Source organism: Rhinolophus ferrumequinum, chromosome 27 (genome assembly GCF_004115265.2).
Source record: "Rhinolophus ferrumequinum isolate MPI-CBG mRhiFer1 chromosome 27, mRhiFer1_v1.p, whole genome shotgun sequence".
NCBI lineage: Eukaryota > Metazoa > Chordata > Mammalia > Chiroptera > Rhinolophidae > Rhinolophus > Rhinolophus ferrumequinum.
This window is the reverse complement of record NC_046310.1, coordinates 893,695-915,640: the sequence shown is the minus strand read 5'-3', so window position 1 is coordinate 915,640 and position 21,946 is coordinate 893,695. Positions and strand designations below refer to the sequence as shown.

Here is a 21,946-nt window from a genome sequence, read left to right as displayed (position 1 = left end):
TCCACAGCTCTTCAGCCCGTGAGCTGCAGGAGCATCCCCCACACAAGGGACAGCCGGCTCCCTTACCCCCCTCTGGGAGAGAGATCGGGCAACACCATGAGAGAAAGGAGGCAGCCAAGACAGGTGTCTCTTGAGGCCCAGAGGGCGGCAGTGGGGGGAGCTCAAGTTGCCCAAGCCCCAACTTACGGACCCCCAAGGTCTCAGCTGGCCTCCAGGGTTGCCGTCCCGTGGCTCCTTTCTCTAGCCCCACCCATACCCCATCCCTCTGTGGGGTCTCCTGAGTGCCCTAGCCTCAGGGCACAGTCCTGCCACGATCCAGAGTTCTGTCACTGAGGGGCCAGGGCTCTAGACCAAGCTGTGCTCCCACTGGTTCATCTCTGTCACTTCCTGCTTTCCTCACATGGGGCCAGGGACTCCTGACACTCCCTCCAGCTCTAGGTTAGTTCAGTCATGTGGGCTTTGGAAGGTCACAGAGCCCTCTCCCAGCTGTTTGATTCCCCTGACAGATAGGTATTACTATCTTACTGAGGAGAAAAACGAGATTCAGAGAGGCCAAGCCACCTGGATGGGGTCACACAGCTTTGTAAATGGCAAAACTAGGAGGGGAGTGCGGAGTGGCTGAGGGCACCCAGCTTCTGTTGATGACACCACAGCACATGGACCTACGCGTCTACGGCACATCTCCCCAGGGGCCTGCGGAGGTCCTTGGCACCTTGGGAGCCCTGTGCTACAGTCTCATGACCTCCGGGCACTAGGGCAGCTGACTCACTCTAAATCATTTCCCAGAATTGGCATCTTGCCTGGCAGCCCCAACTGGGAAAGGCTCAGGCCCCCAGTGGATAACTTACTGGGGCCATCAGAAGGATCAAGAAGCCTTTGAGAGCCAGGGGGAGCAGAGTACGGGGGCTGGGGCTCCCTCCCTGCCAGGGTACCCCTACTCCACCCCTGGCAACGGGAGCTCTAACTTGACCTTTTGGGGGCACTTGGCTTGGGCAGTGCTGGCCCCAGCGATACTCGATACTCGCTTAATTCTTACTTGTTGACTCCACAGGGGGCTGTTGACACAATGTCCCTTGGTTGCAGCCCAGAGCTGGCTCCTCCCTCTGCCCACCCTGAGGAAAGCTGACACATCTGAGTTCAGCTGGGCCAGGTTAGACTACACGCGGCCCCTGGGAACCGTGCACTAGACATGCTCTAGCTCTGTAGGTCTGAGCCATCGCTTGTGTGGAGGAGGGAGCCTGAGTCCACAGTGGGGGCCACCCAGGACAGGGTGGAGAGGAAGATGGGAGTAAGCGGGAGAGGCACAACAAGTAACGTAGCTTATTATAAGTCCCATTGTAAATGCTGTCTAGTGATCGTTGATTGTTCGGCTCCATCTATACAAAAAGCATTGAGGATAACCTGACTTACAAAACAGAACTGCAAAACTTGTTAAACTGAAGGAAGATGACGTCACTCTTTTGCTTGCAGTCCACCAGAGCCATCTCATGTCTCTCTGAGTAAAGCCAAATCAATGACACTGCCCGCAGCCCTACAAAACCTCCCCACCCTACAAGGCCTGTTGTCTCTCGTCCAGGTGGCCTGGATCTGACGCCCAATGGGGAAGAGTTGTGTGAGGTGGACCAGTGCTCCTCTGACTGAACCGTGCAAACAGATAGCCTGGGAATCTTGTAAATGCAGATTCTGTTTCAGGAGGTCTGGGTGGAGCCTGAGATTCTGCATTTCTAGAAGTTTCCATGGGACACTGGTGCTGTTAGAACATGGAACACACTTCAGGTAGCACGGATCTCAAAGTGGGCCCCAGCAGCAGCGTCCCCGGGATTGTGTTAGAAATGCACATTCTGGTGGCCAGTTAGCTCAGGGGTTAGAGCACGGTGCTAATAACAACAGTTGCCGGTTCAATCCCCACATGGGCCACTGTGAGCTGTGCCCTCCTTACAAAAAAATGAAAGAAAAGAAATGCACATTCTAAGCTCCACACCAGCCCTGCCAAGTCATAAACTCTGGGTTTGGGGCCCAGCGACCTGGGTTTTCAGGAGCCCACCAGCTGGTGCAGAGGAAGACGAGGGTGCCGTGTCATAACCTCAGCTCTGTGACACCTTAAACAGGTCGTCCCCCCCTCTCTGATCTCAGTGTCCTTGCGCTTAAAATGAAGCCTCTCTGGCCTGTCTTAGATTTGCAAGAAAGTCTGGCTGGTGTATGGGGTCGCCCCTTTAGGTGAGACAAGAGTCGCTTGTCACTTCCTCTGCAGCCTGACTTGTGGTCAGGTAGCCCCTCCCCACATAGCCAGAATGGAAACCAGATCTGCTCACAGCACTGCTCCCCCTCCCTTCTGGGCTTCTGCACTCACCCTCCAGACCACCTGTCCCCCCTGCCCTCCTCTCCCAGGGAGACCCCGCAGCTGACCTCTCCCTCAGCTCCCCCTGGGGGGTGTCACCTGGCCACAGCCCTTTGACACGGGGCCCTCTGTTCCAGGGCTGTGGGGTTTCCTGGGATCTCTGTTTCTCTAAAGGGCAGTAGAAGAAGAAACGGATCAAGGTTTCACATCTCTAAGGATTGGGGTTTTACGGGCACCATTGCAACAGACCTGAGCTGAGCAGCACCCTGCAGCCGACCGGCCTAGGCTTGCTCCTGGGCCTGGCACTCCCGGTGGAAATCCCCTCCCACGCTCAACCCTTTAATCGCTTTCCAGCCCAATAACTTTCCTGATTCACCAGGGATCCCTTTGGTCTTGAGAGTGCCCGATGCCCCCTCTCAGATGGGGCTGAGTCTGGGCTTGAAGACATTTGATCTCAGCTTGGGTCTGGCAGAGACTGGACTTGTGGGCTGGGGGTTCAGGTTGAAGCCTGTAGAGTTTTCCCTTTTCCCATGTCATGCTGACATCTGGGCGCCCATGTCGTAGGAGCAAAGGGGCCACCTGGGAATGACCCTTGTTCTCAGGTAAGTGGGCCAAGGGACAAGGACATCTGAAGAAAACTGGCTAATATCCAGGGAACTAGTGGCCTGATCAACTTGCCAGTAATGGCTGTGCAAACCTGGCCACAGGAGCGAGTTAGGTGTTCTGTGAGCCAGGCCCTGGGGACAGACTTGCAGTTCTCTCTTTAGTGAGGACTGGCAGAGGAGGTGACGCTCTGTGACAGGCCACAATCATGACTTTGCAGAAACATGGCCCCAGTCCTGGACGCAGCACCGAAGGCGAAAGCCCCATATCACATATCACGGTGTGTCGCCGCGCATGCCAGTGAGGTGAGGCTGGCTTATGCTCCACCGACAAAGCCCACATCCCAAAGGTCGGACCCAGCAAAGGCTATCCACTCACCCACACGTCCTCACATGGCGAGGGAGGTTCTGCTCCCAGGTCCGGGCGTACAGACCAATTGTAAATGGGTATAGAACAGCACCCACCTCACGGGGTGACTGACACTGAACGAGTTCATACATTTAAGGTCTTCAGTTAGGACAACGACACACGGTAAATGCATGGGATGGTGCACGATACCCTCAGTGACGGGGAAAAGGGTTGCAATGACGTACACGGTGGCTCTTAAAGATTCCTGCCTGCAAGTGACACTCCCCACCTTAATTCAGAGGCCAGAGCGAGCACGTGGCCACATCTCACTTCAGGGGAGGCGGAGAAGTGTAACCCGACACGTGCCGAGAAGATGGGGCTGGACCGTAAGTGTGATCAGCGCTGCAGCACTCGCAGTGTGGCCACTGGGGGACCAGTGGGTGACCCCGGGAGGCGGGGAGAGACAACCCCCTCAGCCCAGGACCAAGCCTGTGAACCCTGGAGCAGTCAGGCCATGGTCAGTGGAGTGGAAATGCAGAGGCTCAGGGGCAGGCGCTTCCCAAAAGGCACCAGGACTTGTCCAGGCACGAGGGAGCACGAAGGGCTGTGCTCAGACAGTCCGCTTCCGGAATTTTCCTGGCCTTTGGGGCGAGCCTTCCCAGGCCGCCCACTAACTCAGAACGGGAATTGGGCAGGTCCCCAGAGCCTGGCTGCTCCGGTGCGGTCAGCGTCACAACATCAGCACCACCTTCCCCTGGGAGCCTGTGACAGAAGCCGGGTCTCAGGCCCCACCCTTCGCGCCTGCATGGGATCTGCATTTTAACAAGGTCCCCGGGAGGGAGGTTCAGGGCACAGCACAGCCTGAGAATCGCTCCTGTAGCATTAACTGAGGCCAACATCTCCACTTCACACAGGAGCGGCTGACACCCAGAGGGGAGGGGACGGGCCCAAAGTCACACAGCTGGTTCCAGCCTTGGCTCCACCGCTTGCCAGTGCCTTGGACGAAGTCACCTCAAAATTCCCCGAATCTCAGTTTGCTCTTCCACGATAAAGGAGTCATCCATCAGAGAACCACTTCATAGCGCTGACGTCGGAATCAAATCAGACGGCGTGTAGACCGGTGCCCGCACACAGTACACGCTCAATAGACGTTAGCTTTGCCGTGGCCCTAGCTCACTCACCGTCCTACCTCCTGGGTGCCTGCGCCTTATACAGAATTTCTGTGCCCTGTTCGGGGATTAACTGTTCCCACACGTACCGCAGCTAAATCCCCACTCGCCCTCCTCCTGAGCTCACCCCTCCATCTGGCTCCTCTGGTTTCTCCATCCTCAGCTCTCCGGTGGTGCAAACAAGTTGCTAGGCTCTGGGAGAGGGGAAGCTTCCTGAATTTGGGCCGGCTTCCCATCAGGAGGTCAGCTCTTCTCCATCACACCCTCGGCTCAAGCCACCCCTGGGAGAGCCCCGGGTCCCTAGCTCAGAGACCTGGCAACCGAGAAAAGAAATGCCTGAATGGATACTGAGATCCTTCCCACTTCCTATGGGTCAGTTCCACGGTGTGGCGCGCCGCAGGCCGCATTAGCCGCAAATCTTCCCCCGCAGGGCGCGTGGGGAGAGGAGGAGGGTGCGCGCACGACGGGATGCGTGTCTCCTGCTCCGACCCACAGCGCCACCTGGTGTCTCCTGGCACAGCGCCGCCGCCCAGGGTGCCCCTCCCTTCCCTCGGAGAGGAGACCTCCCGTCCCTCCCACACCACACTGCCCTCGGGGTGCTTCCTGGCCGGCGCCCCCGCTTGCTGACCTCTGCCTTTACCCTGGTTTCACTCCGAGGAGGTGTGTCCAGCCCCCTCCTCCCCACGGGGCTGCTCTGAAAGATGGGTGGTCCGGAGGCTCATAGCTCGGGTAGGAGAGGCAGGCAAAGGCCTCGGCCTGGGGTGCAGAGGCCCGCCCCAGCAGCCAGCAGAGGGCAGCCGGTCCCCAATTTCGGTCCGAAACTCCCATCCTGGCCCCTCGTGTGGGCCTCTCCCCGAGCGGGGTGCTCCCGCTGTGTGTGGAACCACCGTCCATCCACCCCTTCTCTCCACGCACAATTCCTTCCTGGAGACCCCGGGGTTGGCCAGGGCCTGGGCTGGACCTACAGAGGTTAGCCAGGTGAAGGAGCCCTTGTCCGCCCCCCCCCCCAACTCACTGGTGGGGCTGTGGGTGGGGGCACCAGGCAGGTGCCCCTCCATGCCTCCCCTCCTGCTCTGCCAGTGGTTCTCACCTGGGGCGGCTCGGCCCTCTAACCTGCCACAGCTCTGTTGCCTGTCACCTGGCGCTTCCTCTTGTTCTGCGCTATCGCTATCGGTTGGTCCTATACTCATTTAGCTCCCATCCCCAGTGTCAAGAGGGGGCGTCGCCAAGGCCACGGCTGGATCTGCTCATCTGGGCATGATGCCCACGAGGCTGGTTGTTAAAGCATCTGCTCGTTGCATATTGTGTTGTGAATTCACAGTGAGGGCAGAGAAGCCCAGCCCCAAACATGAGACAGGATCCCTAAGATGAAGTGACCCCCTCAGAGAAGCTCATTTACAAAGAGCTGAGCCTTCCATGGGCTTGGCTGTGGGGGCTGCCATAGCCTGAATGTGTACCCCCCAAACTCCATGTTGAATCCTGCCCCCAGAGTGAGGGTGATAGGAGGTAGGGTCTTTGGAGGTGATTACGTCGTGAGGGTAAAGCCTTCCAAATGGGACCAGTGTCCTCATATGACAAAAGGGACCCCTGGGAGCTCCCTGGCCCTTTCCATCATGAGGCAGCAGTGAGAAGACCACCAGGAAGTAGATTCTCACTTGACACTGAATGTGTGGGGGCCTTGACCTTGGACTTCCAGCCTCCAGGATGTGGGAAATAAATTTCTGTTGTTTATAGACCACCAGTCTGGAGTATTTCGTTATAGAAACCCGGAGGGACCAAGGCGGGACCCTAAGAGCATAGCGGGAGCGAAGAGTGAGGGAGGCCCCTCCAAACCACCCCCCCACCCAATCCCCGCCTCCCACCCCCACTCCTGGACAGGCGGGAGATTTCTGGATTCGACAGGAAAGTTTCTCTGGCTGTGTTTCCCTCTCACACTGGGGCTTTCCAAGCCGGGAGAAGTTCTGAGCAGTCTGGGGGCCTTGCTGAGCCCCTCAAATTCCAAAGTCCACAGAGTTCCAGGCCCCGATGTGGGGTGGAGGCCAGGCAGCGGGACTGGCTGGTCAGGCCTCTCTCGGCAGCTGGTGCTGCAGAAAAGCAGGAACAAACCACTGTGTTTCCACAGACCTCGTAGCCCGGGTGAGTGGCAGTGACCAGACCCAGACACCAGAGCTCTGTTCTAACAGCTTTTATTGACCAGATGAGGGATCAGCTTGAATACAGCCCGTGCCCTGCAGCCCCTCCAGGTGACAGCTCCATACCCTGTTCTTCCCAACACTGGGGGCAGTGAGGCCGCCCCTCCCCCTTGCTCCTGACCTGGGGGTCTGGAAGGGATGGGGGTGATGTGGCCAGAAGGTCCCTGGGGAAGGGCGGGTGGAGGAGCAAGGCCTCATGGGGCAGGAAGGTTCTGAGGACCGGGCGGAGGGGGGTGTCCAGAGCAGACAGAAGCTGTGTGTCTCCGTCCACATCTGAGGGCCAAGCAGGCGTGGCAGGAGCAGAGCGCTGGCCTGGGCTGTTGGGGACGGGGGAGAGGGGGGAGCTGCCAGAGCAGCCTCAGGACCCCAGGCTGGGGGCAGAGCTACCTACTCTCCAATTTGGGCCCCTAAAAAACGGGAGTATGTGTTGGGGGTGTTTCCGTAGGGCCCCCCGTCAAACAGGGATCTCGGTGCTGGGAGGTCAGACCACACTCTGGCTTTGGGATTCTCAGGCCTGGGTGTCCTCCCACCTGAGGGGGATGACACGGTTCCCCAAAGCCACCAAAGCTAGAAGCTGGCTCCTGCAGTCCACGACCCTGTCTGCATTTCTCTCTGTCTGCACCTCCGCCACCCAGCCCTGAGCTGGGACTCCCCAGGCCTGTTCTGAGGCATACCAAGAGGCCACCCTCTTTCCTGCAGAGGGGAGTAGCTGGGGTCCAGTAATCCCTGGCCCACCTTGGCCCTACCTCCCTTGCCACTGGGCTCCGAGATGTGGGCTCAGGGTCTTGGCCAGTGACGGTGGAGGCTAAGACCAGCGGTCTGTGGGGCAGGGGTGGGGAGAGGGCCGTCCCACCGCGATTAAAACCACTGGGGCTCCTGCTGGTGACGGCAGCAAATCCCAGGCAGGGGGAGCCCCTGAGAGGAGTGGGAGCTCGCTCGGGCAGACCCCCACACCAAAGGGAGCCAGACACCAAGTTCCAGTCACTAGTGACGTGTGGCAGGGCTGAGAGGAGTCCTGGAGGTCGCCGAAGCTGCCGGGAAGGGAATGGTGAAGAGAGCACAGCGGTGGGCAGGTGGGCGGGTGCCGGTGAGCTCACTCAGAGTGGACCAAGGCCCCCGCTCCTTGCCCGAAGCCAAAGCCCTTGGGCCCGAAGTTTTTAGCGTAGCATCCTGCAGAGAAAAGACAGGTGAGGATGCGCCCCCCCAGCCACCCCTCCCGGCCCCACCGACGACACATCCTGGCCAGGCCTCTGGAGCAGGACAGCCCCCCATACCCCCACCTCTACAGCACCCCAACCCCGACAGCAAGGAGCTTCTTGCTGGCCCCGCCACTGAGATGACAGGAGAGGCAGTTCTTGCTGTGACAGCACGGGGCTAGAACTCAGGGTCCACGCTGCCCCACCGCCTGACTTGCCCCTGACTCTGGCCAGATGGCTTTCTGCCTCTCGGCTTCTCTGTGAAATGAAGGGTCTGGAGCTGAGCCCAAGGCCAGGGCTTGGTTTCCACTGAGCAAGGGTACAACTGCTTAGCCCCCCCAGACCTGCTGACCCCCGAGTGAGAAGTGGAGCCACCCACCTTTGCAGTAAATCTCGCCGTCTTTGTCAGCCAGGGTGGTTGACTCAAGACCTTTGCCACACTTGGCACATCGGAAGCAGGACTTGTGCCAGGACTGGTGGGAAGGAAACAGTTAATGCTGCCACCAGGGACAGAACGGACACAGATTTTCAGATTTACTGGGATCACAAACCCTCTTGAAAATCCGATGAAAGCTGTGACCTTCTTCCCAGAAAGACGGTCCCACAGAACTTTGTACATAATTTTAGGGGGCCCATGGACCCTCTGAAGTGCACCCTGGAAGGTCTGTGGTCCCCAACTCTATAGCCATGGACTGCAAGTCCCTAGGAAGGGCCGTCCATGCTGGGGCTGTTACCTCCTGAGGGATTTGAGCTCCATCAGGACCAGGAGGTGCAGGGAGAAAGGGTTACCCCTTCGTGGTGGGCTTTGAAATAAGGGACGGAGTTCTAGCCCAGGGCTCAGGCTCCCTGAGCGGAGAGAGTTAAGACCATATGTGCCAAGCGCTGGAACCCACATGTCAGGAAGGTGTGTCACTGGCCCGTCTCCTCGCCTCCCCCAGGACAGCGGGCGCCGCCTTACCTTCCCAGCTCCGATCACCTTCTCCGCAGCGTAGACCGCCTGGCTGCATCGGGGGCAGCGCTCGGAGCCACCGATCTTCTGGGCAAACTTGGATGCATTGGGGTTGGTGGTGGGCCTGTGGCCAGGGGCCCTGCAGGAGGGTGGACATGCGGTGAGAGTAGCTGGTGCTGCGTGGGCAAACCCTGCCTCCTTCTCTCCTAACCAGCCACAAGGCCAGGGCCAGCAGGGCCTGGAGGGTCATGTCCCATGTCACAGATGGACAAAAGCAAGGCTCAGCAGTGTTGTCTTCCTTGAAATGTCCTACTTCCCTCAGTCACCTAGTTAAGATGTTGGGATCACGTAACAACTCATTTGCTAAGAATCGCCCTCCTTTGCCCCCCTTTCCTGCGGCCTGTCTATTACCAGATTCTTTGGAGGAGAAATCTGCTAATAAATCATTTCCACTGGGCCGTGACCTTGGCTGAAATGTGGTAACTCATCTGTCATTTCCACCCATCCCCCCGCGCCAAGGAGCAGGCGAGACTGACTGCTGACAGCCACTGTTTACAGCAGGTCTGAGGTCAGTGGGTGCTGGGGACCTAGTGACATGCTAGCATTTCCAAAGAAGGGCCAGGACTTCCCGCAGCAGGAATGACAGACGGCAGAGAGGCTGGTCGGGCTCAGATACCCACTGGCTGTGGGACCCTTGGCAAGCCACTGACACCAAGCTCGGTTTTCCTACCTACGGATGTAGGACATGGGACCAAGCCATTGTGGGGGCCCTCTCAGCTCTGACCCCTCCCCATGGGGAGGCCCCAGCCTGTGTGATTCCCCTGTAGACCCCAGCCCCTCCGATGGCCTGACACTCAGTGGATGCACAGTGACGACCTTGGGGGGTGCCCCGAGCCTTGGGGAGCCCCTGTACTCACTCCTCATGCCTGATGCCCAGCGACTCGCCCTTATCCGTGCTGAGTGTGCCTGCGCCCTGCCCGTAGCCGTAGCCCTTGGGCCCGTACTTCTTGCCGTAGCAGGACCTGCAGTAAATCTCCTCGCCGTGCACGGCCACCGTGGTGCTGTCCAGGTTCTTCTTGCAGACCACTGTGGGGAGGTGTGAGCACGGTGAGGGGCAGGCAGGGAGCAAGCCCCTGCGGCCGACGCTCTCGGAGCATCTCTGAGCACTTGTCCTACCTACACCCTGACCTTTCAGGAGCAGCCTGGAGGGAGGTTAGGATGGCACTGAGCTGGGAGGTGACAGGGAGGGGCTCCGCACACCAGAACATGAGGAATGCCGGCCAGGCCACCTCTCCCGGGACCCCGTGCGCCGTCCTCGGTCCCCAGCGGCAGTGCACCCCAGGGTCCATATGGGGCAACCGCCTACGCTGACCCTGGGCTGCAGGAAGCCTGGTGCAGGCCGCCTTCACTCTGCCCTTGACAAACAGACCACGTGTCCCGACAGGAGGGGAGAAAAAAGAAAGGAAGGAAGAGAAGGGCAGGGTTTTCCTGTCTCTAGCCGTGGGCTCCAAGCAGGACAATCCATGCATGCTGGGGTGTGCAGTGATGTGACCAGAAGAAAAGTTCAACATTTATGAAACGCCCGGCATGGCAGGCTTTGAAATGACACACAGGTCAGGCTAGTCCCAGCAGCATTTGAAGTTTCCAGTCTCGGAGACCACTGTGCCTCAGGAGGAAATGAGGTCAGACCCTGGGAAGACCGTTCTGACTCGTGGGTAAGAGGTGGGACTGGGGGCAGCCGTAGAAACCCCTCGGTACCACCCTGCTCTTTGCAGGGGACTCGCTCAGCCATCCAGAGTAAGACAGCTCAGAGCCCAGCGTCCAATCCCAGCTCTCCCCTCGCCATCTGTGAAGGTGGCCAAACTAAAGGAGCGCTTACTTGTGACTATGTGTGCCTAATAAATGGTGACTATCATATGAAGTTAGTGCCATGGGGACAAAGGGAGGGGAGGTATAGGCCCAGGCCTCTACAGACTCAGCTCCACACTACGTCCTATAATGTTAACCTGGGGGCTCAGTGTGCCCCACGGACTGTACCCCCAAACACGCGCTTCTGAAGATGGAAACGGCTGGAGCAGCTGTGTGTCCCGCCTCCCTCCCTCTCAGCTCAGCTCCTTGCAACAGGCCATCCTCTTGCCTTTAAAGGGTCAGCTCCTCTCTCACGCTGAGCCCCACGTTGGAGACTTCAGACTAAATAAGGCCCCTCTCGTCCTGCCCTTGAGATCCCCACCTCATTCCAGCCCAAATACGGAGATCCCCGGCCGCCTCCCAGGGCTTGGCTCCGAGGACAGAGGGAGAGGGAACGGCAGGCCAAGGTCCCCGACATTCCCTTCTAGGGTGGGAAGTCGGGAGTCGGCCTGGGATTGCTTCCTGTAAGACCCAGACTGAACTGGAATTACACGGCCAGGGAAGGCAGAAAGCAGAGGCAGAGTGGCCAGGGGGACAGAGGTCCCTGCTGACTGGTCCCCCAGCAGGCGCCCCAGGAACTCAGCCAGGGGAGACACCAGAGCCTACCAGCTGGGTCTCTCCAGACGGCTCCCCGCCGTGCCAGCTGAGCCAGCCCCCAGACCCGAGTTCCAGGCCCCCATGGGTCTCTGCTGCACCTTGTTTCCAGGGAGCCCTGGCCCCCCCGCCGTGGCCCACCTCCCACACCCTGCCCTGGCCCCGCCCCTCCACCTCCCTCAGGAGATGTGGCCTACGCACCCATGGGCTCCACCGAAGACTCAGGGAAGGGGAATTTTGAATGAAGGCCTAAATAAATTTCTACCAAATGATGTTAAGCCAATAAAGAGAGTTATGCGGGCATTACCATACTTATCTGTTAATTAGTTAAATTGTTTAGCATTGGGACTTCTGGACGCTACCTGGCTAGGTAAGGCCTGTGGTGCCGTTTGGAAATGCAGAAAAGCGCAGCCCCAGGTGAGGGGGCAGCCCTGCACCCCACCCCGAGACATACAGTGATTCTCTCTGCTTCCGGAAGGAAACTAAGGCCCACAAAGAAGTTCAAGCTCACAGAACTGGCGAGAAGCAGGGCTGGGCAAGGGCCCAGGCAGGCCAAGTGTGTGGGACCAGGTGAAAACTGACAGCAAACCTCACCCCGTGGGCAAGGAGACGCTGGTGTCCGAGGGCGTGGGGGCTTCTGGGAGGCTCCCCTGCGCTCTCGGGTTCTAGGAGCTGCCCAGTGCCATCGGCTACCACCACGGTGTTAGGCCAGATGTGACCTGCCCAGGAGAGAGCCGGTCACAGTTCAGAGAGGGGCGCTGGCCTCTGCCTGGGGCAGGTCCCCAAACAAGGAGCTGAGCTCTCCTGTCTGCTAATGGGAACTGGCTGCTCCCACTGAGACCACAGGAGTGGGCGGCCGGCCCTCTCCGTCCCTGCTCCCGGGTCAGAGGCCAAGCCCAGGCCGAGACCATTCTCAAGGTCTCGTCTGTTGCTTCAGCCTGTCTTCCTGTCTGTCCCAGACCTAGAAAGGGAATATAGGTGCCAAGCTGAGCTGGATCCAGAGCCAAGGACCAGACTGGTCAAAGGGACTCCTGGGGACGCACTCAGGCCTGGCCTGCAAGGGTCTATGGCCCTTCACTCCATCCGGGCCCCAACCCTACCAGCCTCTGTCTTCCTTAGGAGGGAAAGGCCTTTGATTCTGTGGATTGCTCTGAATTCTTGCACTTAAGCCAGGCAATTTCCCCTAAACCAGAGAAGTCACAGTCCTTCTGTTCTAAACACGTCCTTGTCAACGCCCGACTAAGTGCCCAGTGCCTTCCAGGCCCTAGGAATGAACACGGAGCTGCCTCAGCCGCTGGGGCCTCCTGGAGCAGTGCTGGGAGACCCCAGACACAAGACGGTGCCCTGTGGCTGTTCCTGCCACAAACCTGCTCCCAGCCTGCCTTTCTACAACTGTTTCTAATACTCAACACCCTCTCACACCCTGTTCCTTCCTTCCTCTGCCACCCCCTGAATTCCTGACTCCCCTCAACCGCCTGTGCCGACAGCCACTCCCCCACAAGCAGGACTGCAGGCCGGGCGCCCCTCGGCCACTTCTAGTCGGTGATTAAGCAACACTGCAGAGCCACGAGGCCCTACAGGGGCCTGGCCAGTGCCGAGCCCTTATTCCCGCTGAAGAAACAAACCACTTGAAAATTCCTCAGTGCAGTGAACTGCTGATAACAAGACGCTGCTGTTTGTGGATCCTCGGAGGGCTGAGGCCAGAGCTCAGCCAGGCCCCTCTCGTCAGACACAGCCCGCGGGTGGGGAGGGCTGGGGCCTGCAGCCCTGAGCTGGAAGCTCCCGCAGATCCACCAGGTGGCCCGGGGCCCAACTGGATCCTACTGTCTGCATCTAAACGGCCTGGCATGGGACAGCACAGACTCTCCCAGGTTTGCTTCACGTGATGGACAGGACCCCACTTCCTGGGTCTGCCAGGCGGCTGGGCCTTCAGCCCCTGTAAGGTCTTTTTGCACATCACCATCTTGCCTGCGTGTGTGTGTGTGTGTGTCCAAGGAGTGTCTTATCACTTATGGAACACTCACAGTGGCTTTCAGCGCTGTATTTCTCTTTCATTTTAATTCTCACAACCCCTCCATGAAGTATTATTACCTCCCCTGTTAGAACAATGGGCTAACTTGTCCATCAGCACACAGATAATAAAACTGAATCAGATGGATCCTGACTGACCGGACGGGCCCTGAAACCCAGCATCACGTGGGTCCCACCATCCCCGCTCTGCCTGCCCTCAAGGAAAATGCCCATGAAGCAGTTGCCTCTTATCACTAGCTCCCCTGCTCTGACCACAGTGAACCTAGGGGAGGCCTCCCCACGTCGCCACTTCCTGGGTGCTCTGAGAACACCCCGGCCTGGGCACAAACCATGGTCCTGGGCAGCCTGCCCTCTCCGGCTGCTTGGCATCTGCCGCCTGGTCTCCAGGCTATGATTGGAGTGGGTCGTGCTCCAGGCTTTAGCAAGTGGATGTCAAAGGTTTGGCTCCTCATCTCCTGAGCCCAGGCTGTGGGAGCAGGAAGGGACATGAGAGAAGTGAGGGCTGGCCCAGAGGGGCGGGGGAAGGGACAGCCAGCTCTTCCCGCAAAGCTGCCTTCTAACCAGGGGTAATTCGGGTCCACAGGCTGGTGAAACTTTGAGCTAAAAGTGTCTCCGTCCTAAGTGACGGGACCGTGGCAGAGAGAGAAAGAAGAGAAAGCTGAGTGGAAAGTTTTCCTAACCAAGTCTTAACAGCTTGGCTCTTGGCCCCAGTGCCGAGGGCCGCCACCCCCACCAGCTCTGGCCGGTTCATCCCCTTTGAAAGCAGCTTCTGCAGGAACAAAGAGGCCTTAAGTGTTTCCCGCCCCAGCTGCAGCTTCAGCCAAATGTCAAGCTGTTTACATCCCACGGGGCCAGTTCCCCTGGGTGCTGACAGGCCCAGCCGGTGGAGGTGCTCCTGCCTGTCTCCATGGCAACCGCAGGGCCTGGGCGGTACTCACTGCACAGGAAGCAGGATTTATGGAAGCTGCTGCCTTCGCACTGGACCTCCTCGGCGAAGTACACGGTCTTCTGGCAGACCCCACATTTCTTGCCTCCTCCCCAGTTCGGCATTCTGAAACTGGACAGAAACGGGAATCAAAGGACAGGGCTGTGGAGACGCAGGCGGCCCGGGACGGAAGGCCACAGGCAGCAACGCAGAGGGCCCGGCCCTGGCGGGCTCTTCCCCACATCCTCCTCCAACGGCTGCCTGGGGCTCTGCCGGTGGGGCCAACAGATAGGCGCTGGGCAGCTGTGCCCTTGTCACCCGCTGGGCACTCTGCAGGCTGTCACTAGGCGCCAGATACCGGTTCCATATGGGAGGCTGAGTAGCGGTAAAACCAACCAGCTGCTACCGCTGTGTCTACACGAACGGACCTCATTTGGAGCAAAACCAGCAGACAGTCTTGAATTCATTAACCACAAATGAACTGTGTAAGGTTCACAAACAGGCAGAACTCACATTGTCCAGGGGTGAGCACATGGGTGCTTCCTGGTGGGGACGGGGTGGCCAGGGCTCCCCCCAGAGAGACTTTCCCCACTTGCGGGGCCCCCTGGACAGAGGGGGTGGGGAGCCCACCCCCAGGGGCTGCCTGGGACCTTCCTGGCAGTGGACACACTCGTTGCTCTTCAGCCCAGTGTGACACTGTCCCTTCACTGGGTTCCTGAAGGGAGACCCCCAACCATGTGGAATGGCCCAGCCGAGGCGCCCTGGGCAGATCCGTCCCCAGCAGGTCCCTGGCTCCCACTCCCCACGCGTGTTCCTCGTTCCCTGGGACCCGCTGGATGCGGGCCCTGAACTCCGCATCTCTTCCCTCAAACTGTTCTTTCGCCGGCCTTTTTCATTTTTGCTCCTGGCACCACCACCATTCTCTGCCTCACTCAGGAATCTCGTCCCTCCCTTCCCCTTCTCGTAGCTTGTCCTGCCCCATGTGCCCCTTTACCCAGCACCCCACCCACCCCTGCATGAGGCCAGCTTTCCCCTTTGCAGGTCTGGACTGACCGCGGCTTACGCACATCCGGACACACCCCGCAGGTAGGGTTTCTCCAACGGCACCTGACTTCTACGTGCCTTCCTCGGATACCCCACGGGACCCGAGCACCCAGTTGCTGGGCCCGTCTACTGAGGCCTCATGGTTCCCTCAGCGCCTTCCTGCCCTGAGGACTCCAGGGGCTCACTGCCTGGCTGAGCAAGAGCTCAGGGCTGCAAAACCATACACCCTGGAGGACAGTTCGATAAGCGTGGCAACATGTAACCACCAACCGTTTCCCTGACTCAGGGAGGTGCCCCCATCCCCAGGGCATAGCCTGGCCACTTAAGTGTGCGGGGAGCACTGCTGGAGAAGCTTCTGGGGAAAACGTGCTCGTTGACACGGAGCCACCAGGCTCCCCGTGCCTTGCCTTTGCCGAGGTAACTAGACGTGACGCTAGCACTCCTGTAGCTGATGACAGACTGAAGCATGCCTACTACGTGCCAGATGGAGTACCTCACCCCATTTCATCCTGACTACCACACGCCCACTCTCCATACAGGACAGGAGAACAAGGCTCAGAGACGCCGGGCCACCCCCTTGCAGTCACTCGGCTAGATGAGCCAGAAATGGCATTCAAAACAGACCAGCCATATCTGAGTCTTGTCACCCCCACGCCATGCTGCTGCCCCACTGTGTTTGAGTGCCAGCACCCGGTGGCACATAGGACACCAATGCCCGGCACTCCCCTTCCTCTCCAGACCCTGAGCCAGCGGGGCACTCCTCCACGCCCCAGGAAATCCCAAGGGAAGAAACTTCCCCGATCCCATGGTTGGGAGCCAGTTCCAAGCAGTGTTTTGTTTCTGGACACACAAACCCTCTCCCTCTGGGGGGGACCCACAGCTCCCCACAGGCCTCCCCTTCTGCGTGCTGGCTCCATGTCAGGGCACACATCCAGCAGGGCCCAGGGACCCGCTGGGAAGGAAATCCGCCCAGGACGCCTCGGCTGGGCCATTCCTTTGAGCCCGGCCATGTGATTGGGGGTCTCTCTTCAGGAGCCCAGTGAAGGGACCAGGGCTGTAGCAATGAGTCTGTCCACTGTCAGGAAGGTCCCAGGCAGCCCCTGTGAGTGGGCTCCCCACCCCCTCTGCCCATGAGGACCTGTCCAGGGGGCGCTGCAGGTGGAGAAAGTCTCGCTGGAGGGAGCCCTGGCCACCCTTTCCCCAAGTGGGGCAGGGCGCTCTCTTTTCCCCACCTCTCCTTTCTGCCCAGCCAGGTTCCCTCTATCAGGAGGGAACCTTACAAGGAAAGCTGCCTCTCAGATTTTGGATCCTTCTCCACTGCCTCCCCAGTCCTGGGGACACAGGCCCTGCAGGACACTGAGGACAGTCGTTCTCGAGGTCAGAGTTCAGGGGTACAGCTCAGTGGTCAGGAAAATGGAGTCTGGGATCATGCCCTCCTGGCTGAAGGGCCGCAGCCAAGCTACTTTCCACTCTGAGCTCCAGGGAGCTTGTCTCGAGCTAGACGACACAATGCCTCAAATCCTCCTCCTGAGGAATAAAGAGGGACATATGGAAGTGACGGCCCAGTGCCTGGCACCCTCCACGTGCTCATTCCTGCTCGTCACTCACAGGACTGCATACGGAGCAGACGCAGGGCACAGGCTCATGCTCACCCCAAATCTCGTGGGAGTCGGGCTGCGGTGACGGGTTCAGTGTGGTCACGTTTGGAGCTTGGGAAACAATCTCAGAAGTACACGATCCTTCAGTGCCCGAAGGAAAGCCTCCTGTCATCAAACCACTGATGTGATAAACCATTCCGTATCTTCACTTCTCCAGCGGAAAAACCCTATGTCTCCCAGTCCCAAATCCCCTGTTCCCTAGGGCCAAAGAGCGCCTTCTGGGCCCAGAGTTCACGTTCCCCACCCACTCGGTCTGGCAGAGACCTGTCAGGTGTTTGTCTCGCATTACCTGAGCTGTGCGGTATCTGGACGGGCTCCAGGAGAGCTGTCATCCTTTCCAACCCCACAGCCCGGCCTCTTCCTGCTCACCCCCACACCTGGTCAGGGTTCAGGGCACATGTCTTAGAGGTGACACCGAAAAGCCCAGGACACAGACCTCCCCTGGAAGTAACAGTCACTCGAAGGGGACAAATGGCTGCTGTGGAGAAGCAGGCTCGGCCTCAGCTTCCCGTATCCCACCACAACTTCTTCAGAATCCAGCACGTGACTCACTTCTCTAAGTGAAAAACTAACAGCATCACTCCAGGCCCCCAGCAATGTGGCCTGGTCACTGCTGGTCACTCGAGTGCAGCTCCCTCTGTCTCTGCTCAGTGTTCTCTTTTCAAGGCCACGCCCCATGGCCCTAGTGGGACTGAGTTGACAAGGGTGGCACTGTCTATCTCTCTTCCTTTTCTGCTGGTCCCCTAGTGCCTTTTACAGCAGAGCTGTCCCACCTTGCAGTTCAGAAATCTGAAGGTCAACCAAGGTAGAAACTGGGGTGTATGATTTAACTATTTTAAGGCGATGACAGGAAATCCTATATTATAATAAGGGTCTTCCCAAGTAATTAACAGATGGAGTTTCTTTGCTTTTTGCTGATATCACCTGAGAGTGGTAACAATCCGTGGTCCATGCTGAAAAGGTTGGAATGATTTCTCTTTGATTGATGTTATTTTTAAAAAAAATGAACGCTCAGACCTTATAAAAACAGGTTGTTTGCAGCTGACAATTCAGGAAGCCCCATCCCACACGTCCCGCCTCCTGGTATACAGAACGCAGGGTACCCTGGACAGGGAGGCTCTGGTTCCTGGCGGACGGAGTTGTGCTCCAGCTGCCAACCTTCTATTTCTTCCTTCTTTGTCCTCTTGAGGCTCCGATGCTGCCTCTGGCCCTTGGGAAGCCCTGGAAATGCCACAGTCTGGAAAGGCTGCCTGCTGCATATTTACACTTTACCATACATGGGAATTGTTCAGCGCTGATGTCAACAGATTCCTGGGGAGCTGCGTCTAGAGCCCCGCCATCACCATAGTGATTCCTGACAACCGGAAACCCAGGCAAAGGTCTCCTGTCAGTACCCAGGACCGCCCCCTCCCCCCACAGCCCACTGTGTGTGTGTGTGTGTGTGTGTTTCCTCATTTCCTCACCCGGACTCTTTCCCAGGCTTTTTTCCTGCCCTGCAAACCTGGCACTGAGATTCAAACACGCATCAGAGCTGGGGAAAGGGGAAAGCGTACCCACTGGGATCTGGGACCCCCCCCTCCTGTGTCCCCTCTGTCTCTTCCTGACAATGAAAACCTAGGTCATGGGTTCTAACCCCAACTCTATGTACAGCTTGACAAAGCCACATCATCTTTAAATACTTCATAAGCTGCTACAAAGCACGCTGTAAAGCTAATGTGTTCACAAGTGACAAGCATTTCCTTAGCGAGTCGATCTAGAAACAGAAAATGCAGGGCAGCGAAGAAAATAGTAAACTGGTGACTGAGGTGGGTTCGCAAGGCGTTTGTCCGTGTTGGAATGGCAACTCCGCAACCCACCAGCTGTGACACGGGCAAGTTCCTTATCACCTCTGAGCCTCAGTTTCTTCCTCTGTAAAGTGGGGCACATGCGTGCGACCTCATATTGTCCAACGTAACACATGAAGGGTTGGGTCAGTCCCTGGTACATAACAGGGGCACATACCTGCTTACCATTATCTTAAGGAAAGACCAACTCAAACACTTATTTTTGAGTTTTGTGTCTTTTTCAGCTATTTGTCAATTTGCCCAAGTATTGGCACACGGTTCAGTGGGAGAAAAAGGTCTTTTTATCCTCATTAGCACCTCACAGTGTTACTGCGTGACTCTTCAGTCCTCAAGCCAGCCAACCTTCACAATAAGCCGGGCTAGCAAACTACTGACACCGTTAGCAGCCTGTCAGAAGCATGACCACCTTGCTTTCCCCACCAGAACGGCCACGGCAAATAAAATGATGCTTTCCCCCCCTCACCTGGGGCTCAGTATGACTCACATGAAAAACTGGCCAGTGACTGTTCGCAAGGTTTCTGGGTTCAGCAGGACAATCCCACTAAGAGCCGTTCCTACCCCACTCATCACTCATTAGCCAAATATTTACTGATATTTACTGATCGCCAGCCGGTGTCAACACTACACGACTAGCCACAGAGGCAGATGTTTGCAATTAAAAAGAAAACGTGGGAGCCAGGAAGGAAGGGGCCCGGGCAGACCAGGGGCAGACCAGGGGCAGACCAGGGGCAAACCAGGGGCAAACCAGGGGCAAACCAGGGGCAAACCAGGGGCAAACCAGGGGCAAACGGCTGTGGCCGAGCTGGTGGGCCCACCTTCAGTTTCTGCCCTGCATCCTCCCCAGACCCTCTGACTGGACACTGCTCCCCTCGCCCTCCTTGGGCCCAAACCACACCTTCTGCCCAATAAACTTCCTTCTTCCTGGGATGAGCGGTCTGCCCCATATCTTCCCTGAGGCAAAGGATCCAAAGGACAGAATAAGGGCTACCGAAGGGCAGCTGAGGGCTGAGGAAGGGCTCTCTGGCAAGATGTGACCCTGGGCTCCTGAGCCAGAGTGGCTGGACAGTCAGAAGACTGCAGCTGAGTGAGAGCAGGGGAGGCTCAGCACCCCGCCCCAAACCCCATCTGGGGCAAACCCCCAACTTGCACTGAGATCACAGAGGTAGCCAGCAGCTCCAGGCTCCTTGGCTTCTGGGAGGGGGTGGGGGAAGGCGAGGAGAAGACAGTGCTTGAGGCCTCGTCTGCGCAATCCATTCCCAAAGTACTATCCCCAAAGGAAGTGAGCAATGAGACGTCACTTGTCCAAGGTCACCTTGTATTAAGTGGCAAAGCCAATGTCAAGACACTCAACCAGTCTGCCTTCTAAACCATCTCTTACCAAGACTCCAGGCTGCCTCTTTTGATACACTTTCTACCAGAGTCCAGTGGATCTCCTGGGTGCCACTGTGACAGGACCCCAAGGCAGAGCCCTCTGGGCTGGAAGCACCTGCCCACAGGTTCACCCCACAGAGCAGGGGGTGGGTGGCTGGAGCCCAGGCCTCTAGGGAAAGGCCTGAGTAGATTACAACAGCTCCGGGACCAGGGGCTTGCAGAATACTCTCGCGAGAGTAAGTAAAACACCTGCCTCGCTGTTGTTTGTTGGGTAACATCGCACGTTGCTTTAACTGTGCTCAACACCAGCCCCCTTCCTGCTCCCCAGCCTTCAAGGGCTGAGGCCACAAAGCACCCACTGTGGGCTCTTTTGGGCTCGGTAATGGTTCCCACCTAGACCTGGATGTGGGTGGGGGAGGTGAAACGTTGCAGCTTCCATCCAGTTCCTTCGGAAGAGTGAAAACAGATGCCCTAGGCCGGCCCCGAGGCCAGATGTTCCCCCGCCCCACCCGCGGGCTCGCTCTCCCAGGGCAGGAGGGTGAGGGAGGGGGTGGCACGGATGCCCTCATCCCCCTGCCGTACCATGAGCGTCAGGGGCGCGCAGAATCGCCCATTGTTCTGTTGCCGGACCTGCAGGCGGCGGGGGTGCCGGGCGTGGCGTTTAGGACACGTAGGAGCCCGGGCGGGGAAAGACCCAGCGCCTCCCGGAAACAGACGCGCTGAGGGGCTGAGGCCACTTCTCCCCACCCCGCGCCCACGACGGCGCCACTTTTCCTTCCAATTTTCCTGGCAGCTGCCCCGGCCACGGCGGGCGAGAAGGACCCGGGGGCTCTCGGGGCGCGCGGTGCCTGGGGCGCCCGGGAGGAGCCGGCTCCGGCGGGGGCTTCTGCTGACGCGCTCACCTGGCGCACTCACCTGGCGCACTCACCTGCAGCGGCTCGGGCGGCGCGGCGGGAAAAGCCGTGGAGTGGCTGCGGGGTGCCCGCGCGCGCCGTTTTGTAGCGCCGGGGAGGCGGGCCCGACACGCCCACCTGTGGCCGCTGCACACTGCACCCCAGGCTGACGTCAGGCCGCCGAGCCCCGCGGCGCGGCCCGCCCAGCCCAGAGCAAGGCAGCGCCCACAGCGGGGCGAGCTCTGGCTCCGCCTGCGCCTGTAGACACACTGTGACCTCGGAGCCTCTCAGGGTTTTTCTGTCAACCAGATGGTAAGGCGGACATGTGCTCTGAGATCCCTGATAAACTAGTACCCCAAGAGTATGGGTGGCGTGGGGTGGGGTCTCACAGTTGTGTGTCCTGGTGGCAAGGTGGAAGGACATTTGGGTGCCAGACTGAGACAGGTCTGAGCTCTCGTCTTGCCTCTGCCGCTTACTAGCTGAGCCCTTGGCCTAGACACTTAGCCCCTTCAGGTCTGCATCTGTGAGAGGGGTAATCCCCAGGGGTGTGTGAGGGGGGTAATCCCCAGGGGTGTCGTGTGGTGGTGGGTAAAAGGAGAGCCTGTAGGACCGGCAGCCTTCAGCAGTAGCCTGCCAGATATTAGATGTTCAGTAAATGCTACCTTGGTACCGCTCCTGTCCCCTCAGCTGTCCCCAATCTTTCCTGCTATCCAAAGGAGAATGCCCCACCCACCCCAAAAGCAGCAGTTCTGAACAGTGGGGGCCTCCACGCTTCAGTACACAGACACACATCTTCCACCCCTGACAGGGGTCAAAGGCCCGGTCCCCGAAGGCTCCCTTACAACCCCAAGTTGCTGAATTAGCTCTCTCCCAGGAAAAAAGT

At 58.5% G+C, this 21,946-nt stretch overlaps 1 protein-coding gene across 2 annotated transcripts; it reads right to left on the bottom strand.

Moving 5' to 3' along the window:
• Positions 1–6,628: 6,628 nt before the first annotated feature.
• Positions 6,629–21,244, bottom strand: CSRP1 (cysteine and glycine rich protein 1). 2 transcript variants are annotated; one of them, XM_033099621.1, is made up of 6 exons: positions 21,099–21,244; positions 14,267–14,385; positions 9,713–9,881; positions 8,805–8,934; positions 8,226–8,319; positions 6,629–7,820 (listed from the first exon to the last, which is right to left on the bottom strand). In XM_033099621.1, exons 2-6 carry the CDS (start codon positions 14,376–14,378, stop codon positions 7,744–7,746), a joined length of 582 nt encoding a protein of 193 aa, XP_032955512.1. In that variant the 5' UTR covers positions 14,379–14,385; positions 21,099–21,244; the 3' UTR covers positions 6,629–7,743. The 2 variants fall into 2 exon arrangements, with proteins under 2 accessions (XP_032955512.1, XP_032955513.1); XM_033099622.1 differs by having other exon boundaries at positions 21,086–21,212.
• Positions 21,245–21,946: the final 702 nt, after the last annotated feature.